The sequence below is a fragment of the Pyxicephalus adspersus genome, chromosome 5, assembly GCF_032062135.1.
Source record: "Pyxicephalus adspersus chromosome 5, UCB_Pads_2.0, whole genome shotgun sequence".
Classification (NCBI taxonomy): Eukaryota; Metazoa; Chordata; class Amphibia; order Anura; family Pyxicephalidae; genus Pyxicephalus; species Pyxicephalus adspersus.
Window position 1 is genome coordinate 39,397,276 of NC_092862.1, and position 22,623 is coordinate 39,419,898.

At 34.9% G+C, this 22,623-nt stretch overlaps 1 protein-coding gene across 5 annotated transcripts in view; it reads right to left on the minus strand.

Moving 5' to 3' along the window:
• Nucleotides 1-22,623, minus strand: part of SNTG1 (syntrophin gamma 1) — a 279,759-nt gene that overhangs the window by 95,743 nt on the left and 161,393 nt on the right. For 4 of the 5 annotated variants that reach the window (XM_072411228.1, XM_072411230.1, XM_072411226.1 and 1 more), the window contains 2 exons: nt 20,689-20,799; nt 13,615-13,670 (listed from right to left, as the gene is read on the minus strand). In XM_072411228.1, coding sequence (XP_072267329.1) covers nt 13,615-13,641 — 27 coding nt within the window. In that variant the 5' untranslated portion in view covers nt 13,642-13,670; nt 20,689-20,799. Of the gene's footprint in view, nt 1-10,786; nt 10,828-13,614; nt 13,671-20,688; nt 20,800-22,623 lie in introns of all 5 variants that reach the window. The other variant, XM_072411229.1, reaches the window with a different exon arrangement.

The window sequence follows — 22,623 nt, forward strand, 5'->3', positions numbered from 1 at the left end:
ACATCTGGCAGCCAACTCTAGGTAATAACTACCAATACTGCTCTACTAGGTGAATATGGCAATTTAAGATCATTTAGGTTAGGATCATTCGTCGATCCGCAAGGACGGACCCATCAACGGCGTTGGACGAGCGCTGTACACACACCAGATTCTCGTCTGATACCAGCCCTGAGGCGATTATCGGGCGAGAATCATCTGACATGTGTACGTAGCCTTAGTGGGTTTAGAAAAGCAATTTTCGAAAAAAAAAACAGGTTTGATCCTAAATGATGATAAATCATTACCATTTAAATTTGAGAAAAAATATAGTGAATATAAATGTTTCTTTAAAACATTCTGATGGGATGCCAATACTTGATCTCACTATACTAATTAACAGAATTTGTTGTAGCCAATAATTTTTAGGAATCTGGAAATATAATTAAACCATTTTTTTTTTTTTTTTTTATGCCCATCTTTAACATTTATTTAACAAAAAAGGAGTGTTTTTTCATAATTTCATGGGCAATAGTTGGAACATCTGTCCCGCTATTGTTAAGAAGAAACTGATGTTCCCTACACAAACTAAGGGCCTAATGATGGGTGTACAGCTGAACAATGGCACTGTGAAAGCAGTATTCCTGAAAAGGCCAGTACACGATGATCCAGCTAAAATATGGATTTTCTGGTATTTCTATCAAACATCCAGCATAATTTTTTAATGACATGCAGATTTCCTTTTCTAATGTATATGGACAAAATAAGCTATTAATGCTGTCCTATTATATATAGTGCCAACATATTTTTCGCAATTCTTTTTCCCCAAAAAGCACTAAAAGGAAGATTAAAATAACTAAATACTTCTATTAGAATATATTTAATGTATATATTTTCTTATGTCTTTTTTTATTTATGGCTGTGCAATCAAATCCACCCACTATCGCACTTTAGAACAATAGGAAAATTAGTGCCCAAGGCATTTGAAAATACAGTAACTTGTCTTGGCCATAAGGAACTGACACGGACATTTAACCAGAGATTACAGTTTGTACTGTCACATTTGGCAGCTTTTGACCTGAAGCTATTCGAGTCTATACTCATTTAAATGAAAAGTGCCCAAGGATTACAGTATAAAGAAAAACTGTTCAATTACTGTGGCAATTATACTTCCTGTACTGAAAGAAATATTGTCATCCACCACTAAAAAAGTTCTTTAGTTTAAGTAAGATAATGTGATGACCTTCTGCATATACTACTTGATTCACTGTCATGCTGAGCCTGTTGCTTCAATACCTTTTCAGCCTCTCTTGTTCTGTGTCAGTAACTCGATGTATTCTAAACTCTAACTCTTTATCTTTGCAGCTTTATTCCAAACTCCAAAAGAAACAATGAAAAAATCCACATTTATCAACATGACAAATACTTCAACATGGTTAATTTTCGGTATCGAGCCACAAGTAGGGTATATTTATTTTAATGACCAATACTAAAAAGAAACAATTTAAGCACTACAGTTTTAAATTTTATTCTATAATTTTTACTTATAGCACTAAAAAAGTAGAGTATGATAGGGAGAATTAATGGTGCTTTCCTGTTTTAGGTCTTTGCCATATGCATTTGGACTTGGAAACATGCACTATATTTAGAAATTGTACTAATTATTTTGAGACCAAGTATTAATCTTGGAATGTAAAGAACACCTTTATTTTTGGTGTTACAGTAATGAGTAGATGTTAAAATGTGTTAGAAAAATGCTCAGATGTCCATTGTCCATTGCTGCAGACAAAGATATACAGTAACTATAAGGCACGTAAAACACTACTGTTTCTTAATTTATAAAATCGTCTGACACATTATAAAGCCCAGTGGTGCTCTTTACAGTTTTCTTCAGGACTCTAAAGAAAGTGAAGCCCCATTTAGATTACAACAAAAGGGCTTGGGGGGGAGGAAACTGTCAGGTGACCAGGAGTTCATCCTAGCAAGGTGTATTCTTTTATCAATCTCATCACCTGGGCTTCAAAGCTGGCACATTTATTGGCTGCCATATGCCAGCAATGGGAAACATGCCTGCTGCTGTAATAAGAACATATAAGATATTTAAAAATCTGCAGGCTTTTGGTATTCATGGATTAGCTCATTGGTTTCAAAACCAGGGGAACTAAAAACATTTACATTTTTCTTATCATATGTATATCGATTTGTGCAATCTAGTGCCATGAATTGTGTTGGTTGGATTTCTGAATTGCCAATATTTAGGTGATTGAACAATGTAAAAACAGCAACTCTACTGAATGGCTCATCCCTGGCTTACACTCCCAGCAGGCAACACAGGGAGTGAGCTTAGCTTTGTCAGCATTGCTCTTCAAAAAGCAGGGGTGCAGGGAATTTCAGTGTTACATGTTTTATCTTCTTAAACAGAAAGCAGTTATAAAGAAATCTCCCATCGTTAGGGGAAAATACTCATTATTTAATACAATCTTTTTTTTATGTCTGCCCTTTGTAATTGCAGACAATGACATTTTAGAAGAGCACTCAGCCTATAAATCATCACACAAACTTTATGTCCGCCTTCTTGATAATTCAATTGTAGAAGCCCAAACTAATAAGGTAATTAAATCTTTATATGGATGTTCTTTTCAAAGCTAAAAAGATCAGCGATTGGGATGGAATGGAAGCAATGCATTTTTAAAAGACACTTTTTGGAATTTTAAGCATGAAAACAGTCACACTGGTTATGTAACGAAGCAATAAATTGTAAAATTACTGTCACATTCTGCAATGTAAATACCAACAAACTCCATTGAAGACAAAAATAGAACAGCCTCTCCGATATATTATTTATATGCTGTTTTATCTGTTATATTAGGAATTTCACATAAATGTCAGGCACAGCAGAGGAACTGAAAACAGCTATTTCAGCCAAGCAATATCAGGTAATTAGAATCGGAACATATTGGTTTTTTCTTTGTATTCTGCCTGTGCTATACAGCAAACTGTATATTCCTTAGGTATTATAAAATAATAATGGTTTCCATCCATGGTAGGGCAAAAATACTTACCTACTTATACCTTCACACATATTGTGTGCACTTTTGATCATACACAGAAAAAAAAATGATGATGCCAAACACTTATGCCAAATATGCACTTTCAATTTCATTTACCCAGAATAGTTGTTGCTGACCATTTCTAGAGGATGATTACTGTACTGCTTGGTTTGGAGAGGGAAAGAGGGGAGGGTGAGTGGTAGCAACGCTTTTTTAACTCACTTAAAATGAAGTTAGTAATGGCTGTTGATGGTTAGTGATCCAACAAATCAAACCACTACCGACTCCTTAACGATGTTGAGGGGGCACCTCTACACATACTTAATTTTTGCCCGAGACGATAATGAACAATCATCTTGAGAGACAAAAATATGTACAAACACGTATAGCCAACTTATATTGCCACTTCATGGATCTCAGGAATCAACTATGATGTTGTTTCTTAAATTCTTCTGGAGTGACTAAATGCCTTCCAAGTTGCAAATGGGCAGTTCAACCTCAGAAAAAACATCCAAATCTAAAGTAAATATCACACCAAAAACAAACATAAACAGTGAGTTGTTACTACCTTTCTATAGGGGGGATTTCAGAAGATGAGGTTCTATCCAGTTTGGAACCATTATTCTTATCAGGGGGAACTTGGGATGTGAAACGGTTAGGAGATACTTATCTGCCCACAGTTCCCAGTTGCATACTGTAGCATTATTTGGGCTGACCTGCTGCTGCTGTGTTATTAATTGGATTTACTGTTGCTAATTTCTTGAATGTGAGATTGCATGCTGCCTGGACAGACTTTTGCCTGTGAGCCTGTTTGGTGGATGGATTACCTGTGTATGACCTCTGGCTCTGCTTCCTGGACTTGCTTCTGCTGGACTTTCCAGTACTGCATTATCTGTGGGCTCCTGGTCCTCTGTCAGTTATTCTTCAGACGCCATCCTTTGCAAACAGAAGTTCTGGGAGCAACTATGTGCTGGGACAGTGCAACTAGCCTACTGAGGCTAAGCAGGGGCTTGCTATCGGCAAAGAATGCAGCGCTACATTGGGGGACTAGTGTCTGGTGAGTGCTGGAGCTGAGTTAGGGCCTTAAAAGCGCATTTTAAGAAGTAGTAACAAGCAGATTTTAATTATACATTAATCATTGCTTATGTTTATATGGAATTACTGCATTCCTTCCTGGGAACTAGGATATTTTAGGGATATTGGTGAAAAATTCCCCAGAATCTAGCCTGGAGTAGTGTGACACCATTTGCCCCTAGATGCCTTGGGTGGAAGACAAGAGGAAACTCAGATGGAAATCTTTACAGGCATATTTTGCACCATTGGATAGGGACAAGGCTGGTAACTCCTAAGCTCACAGCAAACTGCACTCAGGAGCAGATAATTACACCACAGGAAATTAGATTGGAATGCACCTGCGACCATGATGCAAATCTTTAAGCAACTTATAGCACCTATACTATCCTTTATACATACAGCCACAGCCTTTCCACATTTGAAGCTTCTGTATATATATATATATATATATATATATATATATATATATATATATATATATATCCATACATTGATATTTGCACAAATACTTGTTAACAGAACCATGTATCTATTCATTTTACACAACAAGATTCCCTCCATAAAATTTGTACAAAAAAAAATACAGCTATTTTGGAACTATCTTGCAGATTGCAATTTGGCTGCTTACCCACATTTACTAAATGTTTGATTATTTGCAATCAGTTATGAGGGCTGGAGGCTTTCAAATTGTTAACATGCTGCGAGGCTTTAGCAATGTGTTTAGATGGGATAAAAATGCAGTACATTAATGAGAATCACTAAGTATTTTTAAATGTAGCAATGATCTTTTATTATTATTATTATCCAGTATTTGTATAGCACCAACATATTAAGCAACACTTTACAATGTCCATTGTTAAATCACTAACTGTCCCTCAAAGGGGCTCACAATCTAATGTGCCTACTATGTCAACCTAAGGACAACCTGACCTAACTGCATGTTTTTTGGGATGTGGGATTAAACTAGAGTACCCGGAGGAAACCCATGCAGAAGTAGGGAGAGCATACAAGTTCCTTGCAGATAGTGTCCTGGCTGAAATACAAACTTGGGACCTAGTCCTGCGAAGGCAGGCGTGCTAACCACTGAGCCAACTGTGCTGCCCACTTGTACTTTTTCTTATTGAGTTTTTTTTGTTTTGTTAAATAAGTCCATATATATATATATATATATAGACTAAATTACCAAAAACCAAGAGGCTTTCAATGTTGAGATTACTTCCCCATGCTCTGATTAACTTTTTCATCCAATAAGAATTTTTTTAATGGTCAATAAAAAAATAAATTATTTTATAACTTGTGAACTCAACATTTGTAATCCATCATAATTCAGTACATCATAATTCAGTAATACAGAGTTGCAGTATAAAATCATTATTAGTGGCTTAGTCACACTGAAAGTCACACTGAAATAGCACTATACCCCTAAATTTTACTGCTCATTGGATTGTTTTCTTGAAAGATGTAGGGAGGCAGGCAGCATGGGATGGCAAAAAAAAGGAACCCCAGGTTCATTATGTTACATTGATTTTAGAAAACATGTCAGCAATATTCACCTAGAGAGGGTGAAATACTTCCTTACATCTACTGCTGGATATTTGCTGAAATTGTTTACCCTTTGTGTACATTTCTGCCTATGCATAGGTATTTGACTAATGTCTAAAAACTGTGCTAAAAATTATATTGAAGCATGTCAGAAATGTACATTATGCAAATATATTTATATGTATTGTACAGTCATATGAAAAAGAAAGAATATCAGAATATAAAAAACAACAAAATCATCTAATCCTTACAACCTCAGAAGAGAAGCACATGGAAAATTGAACTGTATCATTATTTACATTTTAAAGATGAAGTAAAAACTAAGTTCCCTCCACTACCACTCCCATTAAGATGGTAAGTAGCAACCAGGTGGTGCTAATTAAATGTATTTGAATAATTGATTAGTAGCAGTTTGATGGTCTGCAGCATTCAGATGTGTGCAAACATAATGCTAAGGAACCAGAGAAAGAAAGAGAAGTAATTCCTGCTGCATATCAATCTGGGAAGTGTTTTAAGGCATTATTAAGAATTTGAAATCCATCATTCTACAGTGAGAAAGATTATTCACAAGTAGAAAACATTCAAGACAGTTACAAGTCTTCCCAGCAAGTCCACCCCAAGGTCAAATTGTGCAAAGCTAAGTGAAATTGTAAAATTCCCTACATCTCAGATCCACAGGCTTCAGTTACCATGTTAAATGTTAAAGTTCATAACAGTACAATTGGAAAAGAAATGGACAAGTATGGCTTCTTCAGAAAGGTTGACAGGAGAAAATGTCTCTAAAAAGATCATGGCAGCATGGTTTAGTTTTGCAAAGTTGCATCTGTACAAACCACAGGACATCTGAAACAATGTCAATTGGAAAGAAAAAACCAAAGTGGAGATATTTGGCTATAATGCACAGCACCACGTCTGGTGAAAATTAAACACGGAATAATAGCACAAACACCTCATACCAATTGCCAAGCTCAGTAATGAAGGGATGATTTGGGATTGTTTTTCAACCACAAAACCTGGACAATTTGCAGTCAATTAGTCGACCATGAAATTCTATAATATTCTAATTTTAGAATTAAAAGAGTATGCTTTCTTTTTCTCATGACTGGTTTAAACAAACATGTCCAGTTTTCCCAATGTCTGTTGTTAATTTTAATAAAGGGTAACTATTTTAAAAAAAAAAAAAACAACAACATACACACAATAGGGGTGGGTACAATAATGCCACTTTCTCTGGATTTCCAGTCCTATGCGATTGTTGCTTATCTCTAGCTACTTAAATAGACCAAACCATGAAGAAATGAGCAGACAATGAATAGATAATGTACAAATAATGTACTATGTATAGAGAAGAAAACTTTCATTGAAAAACCATATATATGATATGACCAGGAACTGGTGATGGACAAACAGAAATTACAGCACTAGCTAACACAGGCCATGAACACATTTTCCTCGGCATTAACAACACAGAACTACTTCTACTATATACTTTTTGTACTCAGACTGAAAATAAAGGCCAATATGACTAACATCAATGTAAATTACATACAATCTTAACAATTCATTCCACAACTATGTCTCATCAAACATTGAATGTACGATCTATCATTTATATTTTAAGCAGTGGAAAAAAATCAAACTTTACTTATCTTAAACAAAGAAAGAAGCACCACAGGGAAAGACAAGAATATGATTGCACAGTTTAAATGAAAAAAATATACATCATTTTACCCACCTACCAAGACAATCCAATATTAAGGACAATAATATGTTACAACAGGTGTACTGTACATCAAATACTTTTCATTACAAAGACATTACAGGTTTTAAAGTCTATAAAATACTAGTAAGTTTACTTCAAGAAAAGACACTTAGAAAAGGCATATCTTGAATATGTTGGGAAGAATCTGAAGATATGGAACAGGCGAATATTCTGCTACCAAAAAATGTATATTTATCCCTACATTAAGAAATCTTGTTAAAAGAACTCTTCCCCCAAATAACAAAGAATATGTGTGTGTTGCTGTCTACTCTCTAAACTAAATTACCCCATCAATGGATTATAGACAAATAATTGTATAATAATAAAACTCTACTAAAGATCCAAGACCCAAAAATATACATAAAAAATATAACAAACATAAAACCAAAAATGAAAAATATATAACATAATTATTCAAAGCTGTATTATGTTCCAAAATGTACCCAGTAATACAACTGATATAGTAATGCAAAGCTTAGACTGGAAAAATGAACTAAAAGACCTTGATTGTAATAAAGGCAAAAATTTTTTTTCTCGAAGACCTTTACAATTTTATTAGATTTGTGTGTGCAAAAATCTACATGCAGAAAGCGCTTAATAGATTAGCAGGATTATAGCAATTTATTCCAAATGATTTCATTTGGAACTGCTAAAATTGTACAACAATAGATGTTCATACTTACTTTTAAAATACAATGACATGTATCGTTTACTGGGTCAGTATTACTAGCATAACATCTGCAACTAGCTTTTGCTTAGCTATATTAAAATGGTGCTATAGGTATCAAATATATAGTATATACTATATATGATGCTCTACAGTATCATAATATTTTCTTAAGGTCAAGGTTGTTTTCGCTATAATTTCACAAGATAAATACCAATATACTACATAATGTATATACAGTATGTCCTGTGTTTTTTTCTTTCATCCTTAATGCTGCTACTGTGCCAGGTTTTCTTGTTGCTGCTTTCTGTGCAACCCAACACAGAAATCATGGTAACATAACATTCATTTTATTATTTTATATAATTTTATAAGTCAGGGGTAGACAGACAGATTTGAGTTTCATCTCCATGCAGATTGTACTGTAAACCAAAGGAGTATATGAGTTTGCCAAATGATCATGTGTACAGAGAAAAGAGAATGTAACCAAGGACTGACAATAGATAGTAGTTCAATGCAAACCTGGAATGGAATGAAAAACATTTGCCAAGTAATAGCAAATAATTAAAAAAACATCCATTCCAGGTTTTTTGGATCTCCCAGGTACCCCTCATGGATACTCTATCTTTGCCAGTGTTATACAGTTTAAGTAAATCAGGCACATTTTTTTTTAATATTTAGAAGATGAGAAAGAAACACGGAGAAGAAAGAGATGAGAGAGAAAAGGAGGGAGAGAGAGAACAGTGCACAGATCTTTGCACTGTATGTGAGTTTAGTATAATCACTTTCACTGTGTATGCACTGATGCAGTAGATTCCAGTTCCACATTGAGATGTTGTAATCCCATCCTCTAGTGATCATGCCATGGTCTAGGTCAGTGATTTTCAACCACTGTTCCGTGGCACACTAGCGTGCCGTGAGAGATCTTCAGGTGTACCGTGGAAAATTATCCAATTATCATTGTCGAGTGCCTGTGCTGTAGTGACTGGCAGAGTAATGTAATACTCTTCCATGTCAGTGGGTGGCAGTAGGTAGCTCAAGTGCCTTGTTTATTTTTAGAGGCGAGAATTAGCTACAAAGTGTAATTTTGTAACACTTTTGATTTGTGGTGTGCCGCTGGATTTTTTTAATGTAAAAAATGTGCCGTGGCTCAAAAAAGGTTGAAAAACACTGGTCTAGGTGGTCTTATGCGACATTTGGCCCTGTCTGCAGTAAATTAATCAAGGTAATGATTGCCATTGTTCAAAGATTTGAACGTCCTTAGAGGATGTGTGGGCTTACATGGAAAACAATTGTTTTGTAATAGGAGACCAGTAATCCATCAGATCCTACGGCCTATTAAAGATCAATGTCTTTATTGGATGACTAATGCCGGTGACCTTTCAGAATCCAAAAGATAAGTTTGCCACAGTGACACCAGAGCAAGACAACTGGTTGGAGAAGGTGTATTTCTAAAGCTATATTAGTGGCACTTAAACCAAGAAAGGGGTTGGCAACGAACTTGAAAGGAAAATTTAGTTAAGTACAGATAGCCCCTGGGTTACATACAAGATGGGGACTGTAGGTTTGTTCTTAAGTTGAATTTGTATGTAATTCGGAACAGATACATTATTTTAATAAATGCAATTAGGACAGATGTTTGTTTCAACATATTATTAGGCAGCATGGTGTCAGTTACTGTATAAAATCCTCACTGTGAGTTAATCACAAACAAAGCAAAAAAAAAAAAAAAAAAAAAATTATGGATTTTAGATATTCATTAACTTCTGGAGCAATCTGTGCTTTGATATGCAAAAAGAAACCACTGCAGAGTTTGTATTGGTCATTAAAGAGTTACAAGATCTTGCAGTAAAGCTCATTGCTTAAGATCACCTACAACCTCAGCTGTGTCTAGCAAAAGATTTTTTCTGCAAGTCATGCAAATGGCCTCCACCCCCCCATCAAGCCTTCATTCTGTACACAAAAATTCAAATCTAGGAGTCGTCACTATGTGGGATGTCCTTAACTCGGGGACTGCCTGTATAACTTAATTTACAAGAAAGTCCATAGATGGGCTTCAATAGGAAGTATAATATACAAATGCATGCAAAGTAAACATCTGTTGAAAGGACATCTGAATTTCTATTTTCAATCATTTTGTCCTTGTGTGACACATTTTGATTACATCTAAATAAATCTAAATGCAAAATATATGCTTTAATAAAATATGCACAAATTTATTCTGCATCCTAGCATCAAATTATCAAATAAATGTAAATCATAAAATGTAATATTGATGTGGGTCTATGGTGTCTATGTTTTCTACCTGAAAAAGACCTTTATTTTTTTACAGAATCTGTTCATATTACATCAAAGATTTCAACATGGTTTTTTAATTAAAATTGCTATGTACTAGTTTTAGAAATAGTAAAGTATTTTAGGCCCCTAGAAATGTATAATCAAAGATTTTATGTGTGTATGTTTACACTAGATTTTAAAATCAGTAACAAAAGTAACAAATGTTTATAAAACAATGCTATGCCTTGCATGGTGGGGGTGGGGGTGGATGGGGATGATTGCATGACAATCCAAAAATAATTTTATGGTATTTGCTCCTTCATTGGTATTTTTGTTTTAAATTGCTAATACATTCATTTAAAATAATTATAAGGAAATTAATGGATTATCATTTATACAAATGATCTCTAAATGTTAGGGTTTTCTCTAAAATATTACCTTGCCTTTTGTCCAGGAGAGTAAGGTTCGGAAACTGGGTTCTGAAAAAAACTCCACTGAGTTAGGGTGATATTGGTAAATCTCTCTTCATTGAAGAGTTAATTATTAGAGTTATTAAGTATTCTAAGACAAAAAACATGAAAATGTGGTGAATACTTTTTAATATAATTACGACTTGTACTTTCTTTTTTAGGAAATGGTCTAGAATGACCTTCCTTGACTCATGGGGGGACCCTTGAAATAACATTCAGGTCTTTGCAGAAGCCCTACTATAATTTCTATATCCACAGCTCACTGTATAATAGTGTGGGGGTCAGTGTGAAGAATGCCACCCTTCTAGATGACCAGAAACATAATTGTTGTTAGTTAAACTGACCTGAGAAGCATAAATTCCTCATTGTTAAAGAAGCCCGTAGAAACACCTTCCAGGTCTTAGGGAACCCCTGCTTTAAGTGGTACATCCATAGCTCACAGAACATTAGAGTGGTGGAAATTGGGAAGAATGTCTCTTACATTGCTGGCCTGTCACCATTACACAGCCAAAAAAAGATCATTAGTAAATGAGAGTTAATGGTCAGTTAAACTGACTTGAGAGTAACAAACTGCCCATTGCTCAAGGAAACCCTAACAACCTCTGGAGGAATCCAATGGTTCCAGGAAACACTGGTTGAGAAACATTGGTCTACATGGTAGATGTGTCTTCGGAATAACAGCATATACACCAAAGTGTCTTTGACCTGAATATTTTAAAACTAAGTTCAACTCTTTGTGGAATCAGTTAAAGCATATGTGTAACAAAAAAACATATCAAAGTTTACCTTACCATACACTGCCATTATAAGTAAATGTAGTACACAGAGCTAACCAAGGGATTAGAATAGGGTAGTCAGGAGTTCCATTTAGGGCAACTATAAATAAGAAAATACATAATATGATGGTGCAGATATTTGGTTACATGCATACTTTTGGTGGACTACCTTGCAGGCAACTGACTAAAGCATATGACATATGACACTTTAATTACTGTGTATTAGTTGCCCTTTGTTACAACAGACAACAGTAAAATAATTTACCTATATTTTTTTTACTAATAGATCAGCTGAATTAAAGTTTACATATTTTAATATTGATTTAAAAGTTCTACCATCTCCTGGCTGGCATTTGCTATCAGATTCTATAGGTAGAGTTAGGGGTTATTTAAAAAATTAAGGCATTTAGGACAGAAATAAAATAACTTTCCTATGAAAAAATATTAAAACCCAAAAAATAACTTCATTTTTGAATTAAATATTTAATGAAAAACGTACAAAAAAAAATATCACACCTGAATCACATTTTGTTATATACAAGAAATGATCATATGATAAAAAAAAGACAGCCAGCAAATGTAAAGTTCATTGGAGAAATGATGATGATGATGGGGGGTCAGACGCCAGGTTAACACAAAATATTTAACCCTTTCTGTAGCACAGCAGATGTATTACAGTGTACTGTATATGCAATTTGACTTTATTATAGTAATACATTGTGAGAATGTAATTAGGTTTTAAAATAACAACTCATGAAGTTTAGAAATTTGACTCTACAAAGTTGAGATTTCTTTCCTTATCTTTTGGAACTGAAATTTAATAACTACAGCACATTATCTTTCACAATTACCAGGGTTAGCGAAAAGGGCAACTGATATTAAAGTAGATTAACTCTGACTCAATTTCAAATACTTAAAAGCGAAAGCATTTTAATAAAAAAGCAACATTTATAAAAAAATTCAACATTTGTTTTAACTCTGTTTGTTACCTCTTCTCCTTCCTTTACTTTATCTTGGTGCTACTAAACACCCCACAACCACTTTCTGTATTTTCGTTACAGTTATGTAGTCTCAGAGTTGAACTCTGTTCAGTATAACCGCTGACTTTAACACAATTATTTTCTGTTTACTAAAAAACTGTAAAAACATTTACCTTTTCTCTGCCACTACAAAGCCCCTTCTGTCTACTTTTGTTATACCATGGCAGGTATATTTTTTAATGAAAGCTTTAGTATTGAAAGGATTAAAATCCCATTTGAAATTACAATAACATGTCAATGTGATTGGGTCTACATATACTGCTAACTGTCATTCTGAGCTTTCACCAATGCTTTTCTTACATCTGTAGCCTCCTCTTTTAAGACCAAGCATTTCTCATTTGTAAATGCTATTTAGCTTTCTAGCTGTTAAGTGGCCATCATGGACATAAACACATTTAGACAAATTAATATGATCCTATTGCTAAGAGGAAGGGGTGTAACAATTACTCAGCAGAAATAATCTCCCCCGTGACATGTTAAAAGAGTTTTCTGTCAAATTCACACCGAATCCCCAGGATGACACACTGTTTAATATAGTTCTGGCAAACTAATAACTACAAGTACATCAGCAGAATCATTTTTTCCTCTTTTGGGAATCAGCATCAGACGTAAAAGCCAGAACAGCAACAACCATACAAACAAAACAGACACAACCTGGTATTTTATGTCTCATCTGGGGGACACTAAAGAAAAATCTTTTGGATGCTAAACGAAAATTGCAGATTACAAATAATGTGGTTTTACCTATATGACAGCGTTTACAAGCCATCCAATAATAACCTTTTACATGGAACTTAAAAACCCAAATCTCCATTGTATTAGAAAAGTTCATAAAAATATGACCAAAAAGCTCTGTTACAACTAAAAATGTACACGTCAGTCCCCCTGGAAAATCTATGCATTACATAATTTAGAATAAAAAACAGATCCTAAGTATTTGCTAATTTAAAACAGTTTAAACTGTCAACTTTAGAGCTCACCTCATCACATGTCGTCCTGAAATCCATATGCCGTAGCACCGTCTGGGATGTTCTGTCTTAAAATAAAGTAAGAAAATGCATTATTATACTTAGACTTTATACCGTTTCAAAGATTATGTCTGCTAAGACAGTCAGTGTGAGTGTATTATATAATATTTATGTTTGCCTAATTGGAGGGGGGGGGGCAGACATATTGCAGACACATTGAAAAATGTTCAGGTCCACATAATACTATGTCCATATAAGGACTAATTACCATAGATGTTCAGTGAAGCAAGGCTAAGGATGAGCAAGCGAGTTTTTAAAAATCAATCTCGCGGCCAATTGTACTGAAATTGTAAGCGAGAACGGCCAGTGTAAATTGGCCGATCGAGTTTGAATTTTAACTTAAAAAAAATAAAAAATGCGGGCTGTGCTAATCAATGAATGCAGCGCCGGCTGCATTCATTGATCAGCCCAGTGTGCGATCCCCGGCACTAGAGGTTAAATGGGGACAAGTCTCCCCATTCAAAACCTTTAGTGCTCTCCGATTGGCTGAGGAAAGCTTTGAGGTCCCAGCTGTGCCTCAAATGCCTCTAATCAGCTGTGACTGCAGGCGAACTCTCAATGGAGGCTGCAGGCTGTACTTATCAGCTCGGTGACCGTGGGAACTGAACTGTAGATGAACTCTCAATGGAGAAACTTCTGATGGTTTCGCGAAATGGGTTTGCCGAAATTTCACGGACCCATCGGAAGTTCGAGGAAGTTTTTGTGAGAATGCCAGAGACATTCTCGCTTATCTCTAGTCATGGAAGCCAATTTAGTTTACAGTTCTAACAAAAAGATATATGTTGAATCTGATGACATTTTTTGAATGCAATGTAGCTATGCATGTCTATTCACTGTGCACTGATGTAAATAGAGAAACAGCAGGTGATATATTTGTCTATGTACAACCCAAAATTGATTTCTAGTTTTGGAATAAAAAGAAAAAAAATAGAAACAATTTTGGACTTTAAAAGGGAGGTTATCTCTCACTTTCAGTCCTACTGACAATGATTTTGTCAGGCAAGAAGTAAAAGATACCCTGCAACAGGAAATTCATACCCTATAATGATTCTAGTTTCCATTTATTCTAGTAATTCATTGTTAATTGTGTGTAATTCAAGGAGGTTTAGACATGGTGACTGGGAGAATGGGGAGAGAGAAATAGTCTAAATTTTCCTGTATTACAGTTTGTTAAGAAATGTCAATCACAGGTGTCGTGTTTGTATCACAAAACAGCCTTCAGCCTTATGACTCTCATATAATGATATCCCATACATGTCACTATACTTAAAACATACTGAGAATTAAAGACACCCTTTGGCTTTCTGGCTTTTTGCCCAGGTGCATCAAAACAAAAGCTGTGAAAACTTTTACAGTTTGTTTTCTTTAAAAATTAGCTGGAAAGTAGAAAAACCTGTGCTGTACCGACATGCTTCACAGTGGGATTTTAGGCTTTATAAAGAAGCAGTGGTCTCCTTTCACATTTCTAATATGCCTCTTGCTAAGAGTCAGAGCATTTCCAATCAGTATGGAGCATGCGTTTACTGATTTCTACTACAGCAAGCATCCTAACACTCTAGCTGCTGCAAGAAGACAGGCTTCTCTATGCAGACTATAGCTGTTTTAACAAAGTTCACAATGTCAGCTTTTGTTTTTATGCACCTGATTAGTGGATTTAGTCTGACAGTTCAGTTAAGATTTTTACCCTGAAACAAGGTTTTATTTAGCTTTATCAAGTTGTTTGGCTAGTGCCCCAGCTGCAAGACCTTCAATCCATCACTCCATGGGTAATCTTTGTAAAGATCCCTCTATAATTATTAGAACAAATCGTACAGAAGATTTAAGGGTTCTTTATCTCTCTATGGTGTTGTCAGTAGCCATCCTTTAATGTAAATGAACATAACAAATAAGTATGAGTGCTACATATTTGAATATAAATCAAATATATAGCACCTAATTCAAACTACATTTAAGAGTTAAATGCACATGTTAAAACTCATACTACCTATGTTTATCTACTCATACTGTATAAACCATTTCGTTGATGTACTTTATACACTTTTTTTTTATTTAGACCATTTAACCATCAGCCAGCCCCTGAGGAAGCCTCCCTAGGCAAAACGCTTCGAGTTAAAAATAGACTGGATCGGTCACATTTTATGAATGTGTTAGATGTATTATGTATAGCATGAATATTCCAATCCTGTGATTATATAACTGGATATACGGCATGATTGCTATGTAATTTAGGATGAAATATCCGATCAATTTATTATTAATTTTCAATCAACTTTTCAAACCCCTGTCTTTTCTGTTCTTCCTCTGTTATATTGGAACAAATTGCCTTTGTTATAATACAATAAGTAAAAAGAAAATTAGAACTGTTGAAATCATTAGGCAAAAAAACAAATATGCAGATTGACATATGTTGAAGGCAAATATTCTGTAGCTGCACAGCAGGATAATACTATGGGTAATGGACACACACAACAACCTGGTGACAGGAATCTTCTGAGAGTATGGCAAAACAAATATCTGACAAATATGTTTACTCAATACTATGACACAAAATGAGAAGGTGACATGCCTTCCAAGCAGATGTTTCATAAACTGCATGTCATCAATGTCATCCTCAATGTTCTTGCAAATATTAAGATGTGCATAAAATTGGTTTCAAGTTGATTTGAAAAAAATATGTTTAATTTGCATTATAAAAGATATTAAAAGCTTAGCAGAAAGACTGTAATTTTAGTTTATTTACAAAAAGAGAAAACAACTTATATATAACAAAACAAGAATCCAGTCTCCAGCCATTTCTTAACTAGAACTCCCATAGAGCTCAGTAAAACCCAATTTATCTGTATTTGGAAGCACAAGATAAAACACCTACAATTTTTCCTTTTTGTAGATATAGTAATCACATTTTTATGGAATTATTTTCTGACAAATCATAAATGCGATCCAAAATTGTTTCACTTGACTTATTGCTGTGTAAAAAAATATTTAGACCTCCTGGAGGCTGGCATACATGAAAACATGGGGATAGAATATTAGGCTTCTGTTTTCTGGATTTGAGTGGTTTAATTTTTTTGAAAGGAGAAGGAGGGGTCTAAGAAAAGGAAGATGAGTGCAAAAAGGTGAAAATAAAAGGGAAAATTTACATTTAGACTCTTTAGTTACTGGCTTGGTACCATGGATTGGTGAGAGGCTAATGTGGTGGCTATATGTATTAAAGCAGTGGTGCACAACCTTTTTTCATCTGGGGGCCGCTGTTGACATTGGGATAAAAATCACGGGCCACAATGCAAACAAACATTAAAGATGTATGTTTAAAACTAGAATAGTTTTAATTGAAAATTATTTTAAATATTTCTAGTTACCTAAACATACATGCACCAAATACAAGAGATGACAAATCAAGAATCTCTGCAATGGATACTTACAGAGAAATGCAATTCATGTGACAGATAGCCAAGGGCTACATGTTAATATTTTACACAGTATTTATATAGCGCCATCATATTATGCAGCGCTGTGCAAAGTCCATAGTTGTGTCACTAACTGTTCCTCAAAGGAGCTCACAATCTAATGTCCCTACTATAGTCATATGTCATTAATCTAGTCTAAGGTCAAGTTTTGGGGAGAAGCCAGTTAACCTAACTGCATGTTTTTTGGGATGTGGGAGGAAACCCGAGTACCCAGAGGAAACCCACGCAGAAACGGGGAGAACCTGCATGTAATACTAAATCTTCAGATCTCTACATCTCCCCATTCCTGAGAAAGTAGGGTTCACAGAAGGTAAGTGGCCAGATATGTGTGACAGGATGGCAGGGTATAATAGCTACATATCTTGTGATGGTGCCGCAGCAATAAAACTTTAGGGGGTGTTAGCCACAAGAGTCCCCCACTCATCATATATTTTAATATTGCTACAGCTCCCATTTCAGGAGAAAATGGGATCCAAAGAACATAAGTGGACATTTATATGTGACAGGGCACCATGGTATGGTAGAAGTGATAACATTTTAGTGTGGGGGGCCACAAGAGTCTCCCACCTATTTTACAATTTCCTTTCTCTACTAATAAAGACGAACTGGGGTTCACAAAAGGTAAGTGGCCATGTGTGATAGGGAAGCTTAGTATGGCAGGTATTCTTGTATCTTGTGATGGCGCCGTAGCGATGAAATGTTGGGTGGAGTTAGCCACAAGCGTCCAGCACTTTGTCACATTTCCTTCTTCTTACAATTAATTAGGGTTCTTAGGGTCCCCTGTGTACACTAAATGTTTTACATTTCTATGACAATCAGTGAAGGAGACATGAAGGTTTATACATTAGGGGTAATGACAGCAGCATGGACACAGACACAGCTCTCATGCTGTTGGAATTATCTCATACAAGGTGGGCAGGGAGCAGCTCCCTTTCCTGACAGCACAATCTCAATAGAGAAAAATAGGAGATGCGAGCAGACCATTTCCCTGCAGGAGAACGAGCAAAGAGAACAGAGAGAGCAGAGAGGGAATGGGGAGAGGGCCGGATCTGACAGCTCTGCGGGCCATATGTGTAGCTTAGGCACCCTTGTAATAAGGAGTCTAAATCTTTTCCAAATAACTATAGGTTTAACTTCTACAGTTGGGAAAACACTTTAGAATTAAAAATAGTCCACACAGAAGAGCTTTTGTTTGAAAAATAATATAATAAGAGATAGTCATCATGGACTTATAAAAGAACACATTTTGAAACAAATCAATTTTATGATGAAGTACTTGGATTTTAAAAAAGCATTTGCCAAAAATTTTGGTGACATACCTACAGATATGTAAGTACCTCAAAGATGTGTAAACTAAGGTCTATAGAAGAAAATGCATATAGATAGAAATGCAATATGTAATAGATTGACTGTCTTAAAGACTTATTTAGAGATCAGGTAATTATTTACCAATAGTTCAAACTCTAAATTGAGATAACATGTTAGAGATATGGTCCAGGCTTCAGTGTTGCACCCTTACTTTGTAATACATATACCAATGAGTTTGGGATTAGAAATATCACTTTTGTGTTAGCAAAAGACATGCAATTAATTCAAGTCCATACAGTATGTCTTTAAACATTCCTGGATGCACTGTTTAATTGGGCAACAACATGGCAAATGAGATTTATTGTTGATAAATGTGAAGTTAATAGCAGTGAAACAATTGAATCAAAATCTGAAAAAGAGATTGATGTTCTAGTAATTCATAGACTAATAAAAGGATGCTATGCAAATCTGAGGTTTTCAAAGCAAGCAAAATGTTTTCTTATATTAAAAGTGGTATAGACTTTAGATACAGAGACACGATCTTGCCCTGGTTAAAAGCAGTAGTCAGACCTCCTCTTCCAAAAAGCATACCTACCAGTAGGCAGTATAACACAGACTTTACAATGCATTTTGCTGAATGCAACCAACTACCTTAGATAACAGCCTGTACTGCCCAGGGAAAACAGTATAGGTGCCACTCTCTCTCGACTAGAATATGCAGCTCAGTTTTGGGCACTAGATAACAAAAAGGATGTTGAAGAACTAGAGAGGAGGGCAACAAACCTGATGAGGAATGGAGGCCCTCAGCTAGTTATCCCCTTTAAAGTCATCACTAACTGACAATAATAAACTGGTATTATTGCCAGTTGATGAATCTGAAGATCACCATTGTTCAATAATGAAAGGAAACAAAAAAATTGTGGTATTTATGCATAGTCCTCACAAAATTCATTGAGATTGGCTGCTAAGTTTAGGTTTTGTGAATTTCAAATGTGAATTAAATGTGGGCATAACTATCCATCTCTAATTGCAAAAAAAGAAAAATTAGTGTATATATAGCCAAAACTTTGTTTTTTAGTTTTTATTTTATGCGTGTGAGATCTTACTTGAATTCTTGCCCTAAAAAACGAAATTAGGTGTAAATCTCTGCAAAAACTAGTATTCTTCCCTTATACAGTTGTCACCTAAATAGGCCCCATTGAAAGCTGTACCCTATTCCCTTCATCTTATTGATGTTTCTACATTTTTTTTTTTGATGATCCCTACATAGTTCTGGGCACAACCAGCTGCATGAAGTGATGGACATTTTTATCTGTCTGTAAAGGTGGTATTCTGCTCCCTAATGTATGGCGGACATTCTTTCCACTGGCAACCAATGGTACTAGCATTTCTCCAACTTAATATAGCAGGGGTCCCTGCAGCTAAAACTTATTTTAGGGGTTCATCAGATGAAACGGTTGAGAAAGGTTGCATTATAGTATTTATATTTGTTCCTTCTTTAGCAGCTACCTAAAAGGTTATGTAAGGTGCTTCAGATAAGGGCAGAAGAGCTGGGGCAGCACATGAATTAATAATTAGACACCCCCAGAAGAGTAGAATGCAAAGAGATATACTATATATTAACTCTAGTTAATAGACAATTTGTTCAGCAAGTTACACTAAAATGAACAAAAATAATTGGGAAATTATAACTGGTAAGGAAAACACTGTCAGTATACATTTGAGTGTTTGTACTTTTATCTGTATTTAGCTGTTGACAGTGTCGCTTTAAAAGAAGAATATTAAAAAGAATAGAAATAAAAACATTTTACAATATATTGCTACACTACAGGTCCCCCAGTGCAAGTATTAGCACTGTATACACTTGTCTAGAAAAATAAGGCCAAACGCTCAGCTCCCCATATTAACTTTTACACATTCATAGAGCACAAACTTGCTAGGTAATGAAAACATTTTTCTACAACACTATTTGCTTACTATTGGCTACCAATGGTGTCATTCTAAGTTCTTTCTATTTAAATCTGTGTTGCTGACAAGGGTAGTGTGGGAGTAAAACCATCAATTCCTGCCATGCTGTTCTTTGTAGGAGGCCAATCTATTAAAAACAACAAATACATCTTACCAGAGTAATTTGTGTATTTTTTCCCTCTTATTCCAAAAACGGAAAGTGGTGAGAGAAAATACAAAAGGGAAAAGTCTAAATCTGAAACTATTAATTACCCAAAATAACAATGGCATAGATTTGACTTACTACTTGCTCATGAAGCACAGCTGAGTTTAAATGGCAATCAAAAATTTATCCAAACATGAATCCAGATTTTGATTTTTCTTAATATTAGGTTGCGAAGAAAACAGCAGACATCTGTTGATAAGAGAAAAAAACAGCAATCAGCAGAGAATTTACATGGCAAGTGCGAACAAACAGGAAAGGATTGGAAACAATGATGCAAGTAATGTGTTTGGGAGAAATGCTTTGAGCACAGCTCACCCTAAAAAAACAAAGGAACTAACTTGGAGACAATTCAAGAATATTGGGAAAAGAAGCAATAAACTGTGTCTGTGTGTGTAATTATTGAGAAAGGAATGGCACGCTGAATAGCTACTCAACTTACAAAGTGTTTTGTGAAATCTCAAATAGAGGTAATCAGTAACAATAATTAAACTTGACGTTACACATTCATTTGATGATTTTATCATCTGTCCTGCAGTATGCCCCCAATGATTTAGGTTCACACGTTTCTGTTTCAGCTGTTCTTAGTCTTTAATGAGCCACTGCATATAAACTTTTGTATTTTTTTTTGGCAAACTGCCCAGATAGTGCTTACAACCTGTATCTTTATCCTCAGCAATTTCAGAATATTAGGGAAACATCCATCTTATTATGTTAGCATAGTATCAGGAAATTGCTTGTAATTAAATAACCATAATTTTTATTTTAAAAGTAGCTTGAAAAGAATAGGTTGCTCTGGTGAAAACTATTGTCTTTAGAGGTTATGACAAAAAGAATAGCCTGCTTTGACATATCTAAATTTAACCAAAGTCATTATAATGTGACAAGACACAACAACAATATAAAGTCACATATTTATGTAATACAATGAAATAGCATTGACTCTCTAACCATAATCAGGGATAATGCTTATGATGCTTGGTCATTAAACCGCTTTAATTAAAGATTTTGTAATTTTCTTCTAAACGAAATGAAGACACAACTAACAAATTAGAGGGTTTCAAACAGAAATAAACAATAGTCTTAAATTAGACATGTTTGTTCCTAAATAGCCATCTGTGCTCTATTGACCATTGCTGAAAACTCATTTTAGGCCAAATTTATAGGAGCAGTTTTACATCCATTGTTCAGGATATAAATCGGGGTCAATCCTCCTACATTTGTTGTCTTGCTTTAAAATGTGTGACCACTGCAATCCTTACCCTGACTTCAACAAATGAATCACTGTCCTGGGGAAGGTACATATGATCCAAATGGCAAAGCCAAAGCTTGCACATTAACAAGTTAATTTAAGAAATAGAAATATGCTGTATCTCTGTCCTTAGACTTACAAGCTTTCAATCTGTGTGAGTGTTTTCATTATTAGATGCCCATTGTTATTGGTCTTAGTCTGTAATGAAGGTAATAATTCCATGACTTAAAATGAGGGATTTGGCTCAATACACCTTATTAGCAGCAGACATCAGGTAATGCTCTACAGGACGCAGGAAAGCAGCATAGTCTAGAATAAGGAACACGCAACATGTTTTTTAAATTTTTTTTTAAACAGCGATACAGCCGGTATTCTATTTTTACTCTGACCTACAGATAGATGTGACCTCAAAACTTTGTATGTGAGTAAAAAATAGGACACAAAAATATGTATAGAATTTCAAAATTTTGCAATTTGTAAAAGAAGCATCTAAATGATCTTTTTTTTACAGTTTTAAACACACACATATATATATATATATATATAATCATCTTTTTTCTTTTTTGGGGGGGGGGGGGGTGTTACCATTGCTTGCCATAATTTGAAAATGCTGGCTGAAATTGACTTTATTACTTTTAGATTACTGACTACAATTAAAAAGTCCAAATTATGAATAAAATAACATAAGTCTGCAAAACAACCCTACATTTACAGAGGAGGAAAAAAGTATTAAACATGTCAACATTTTTCTCAGTAAAAATATT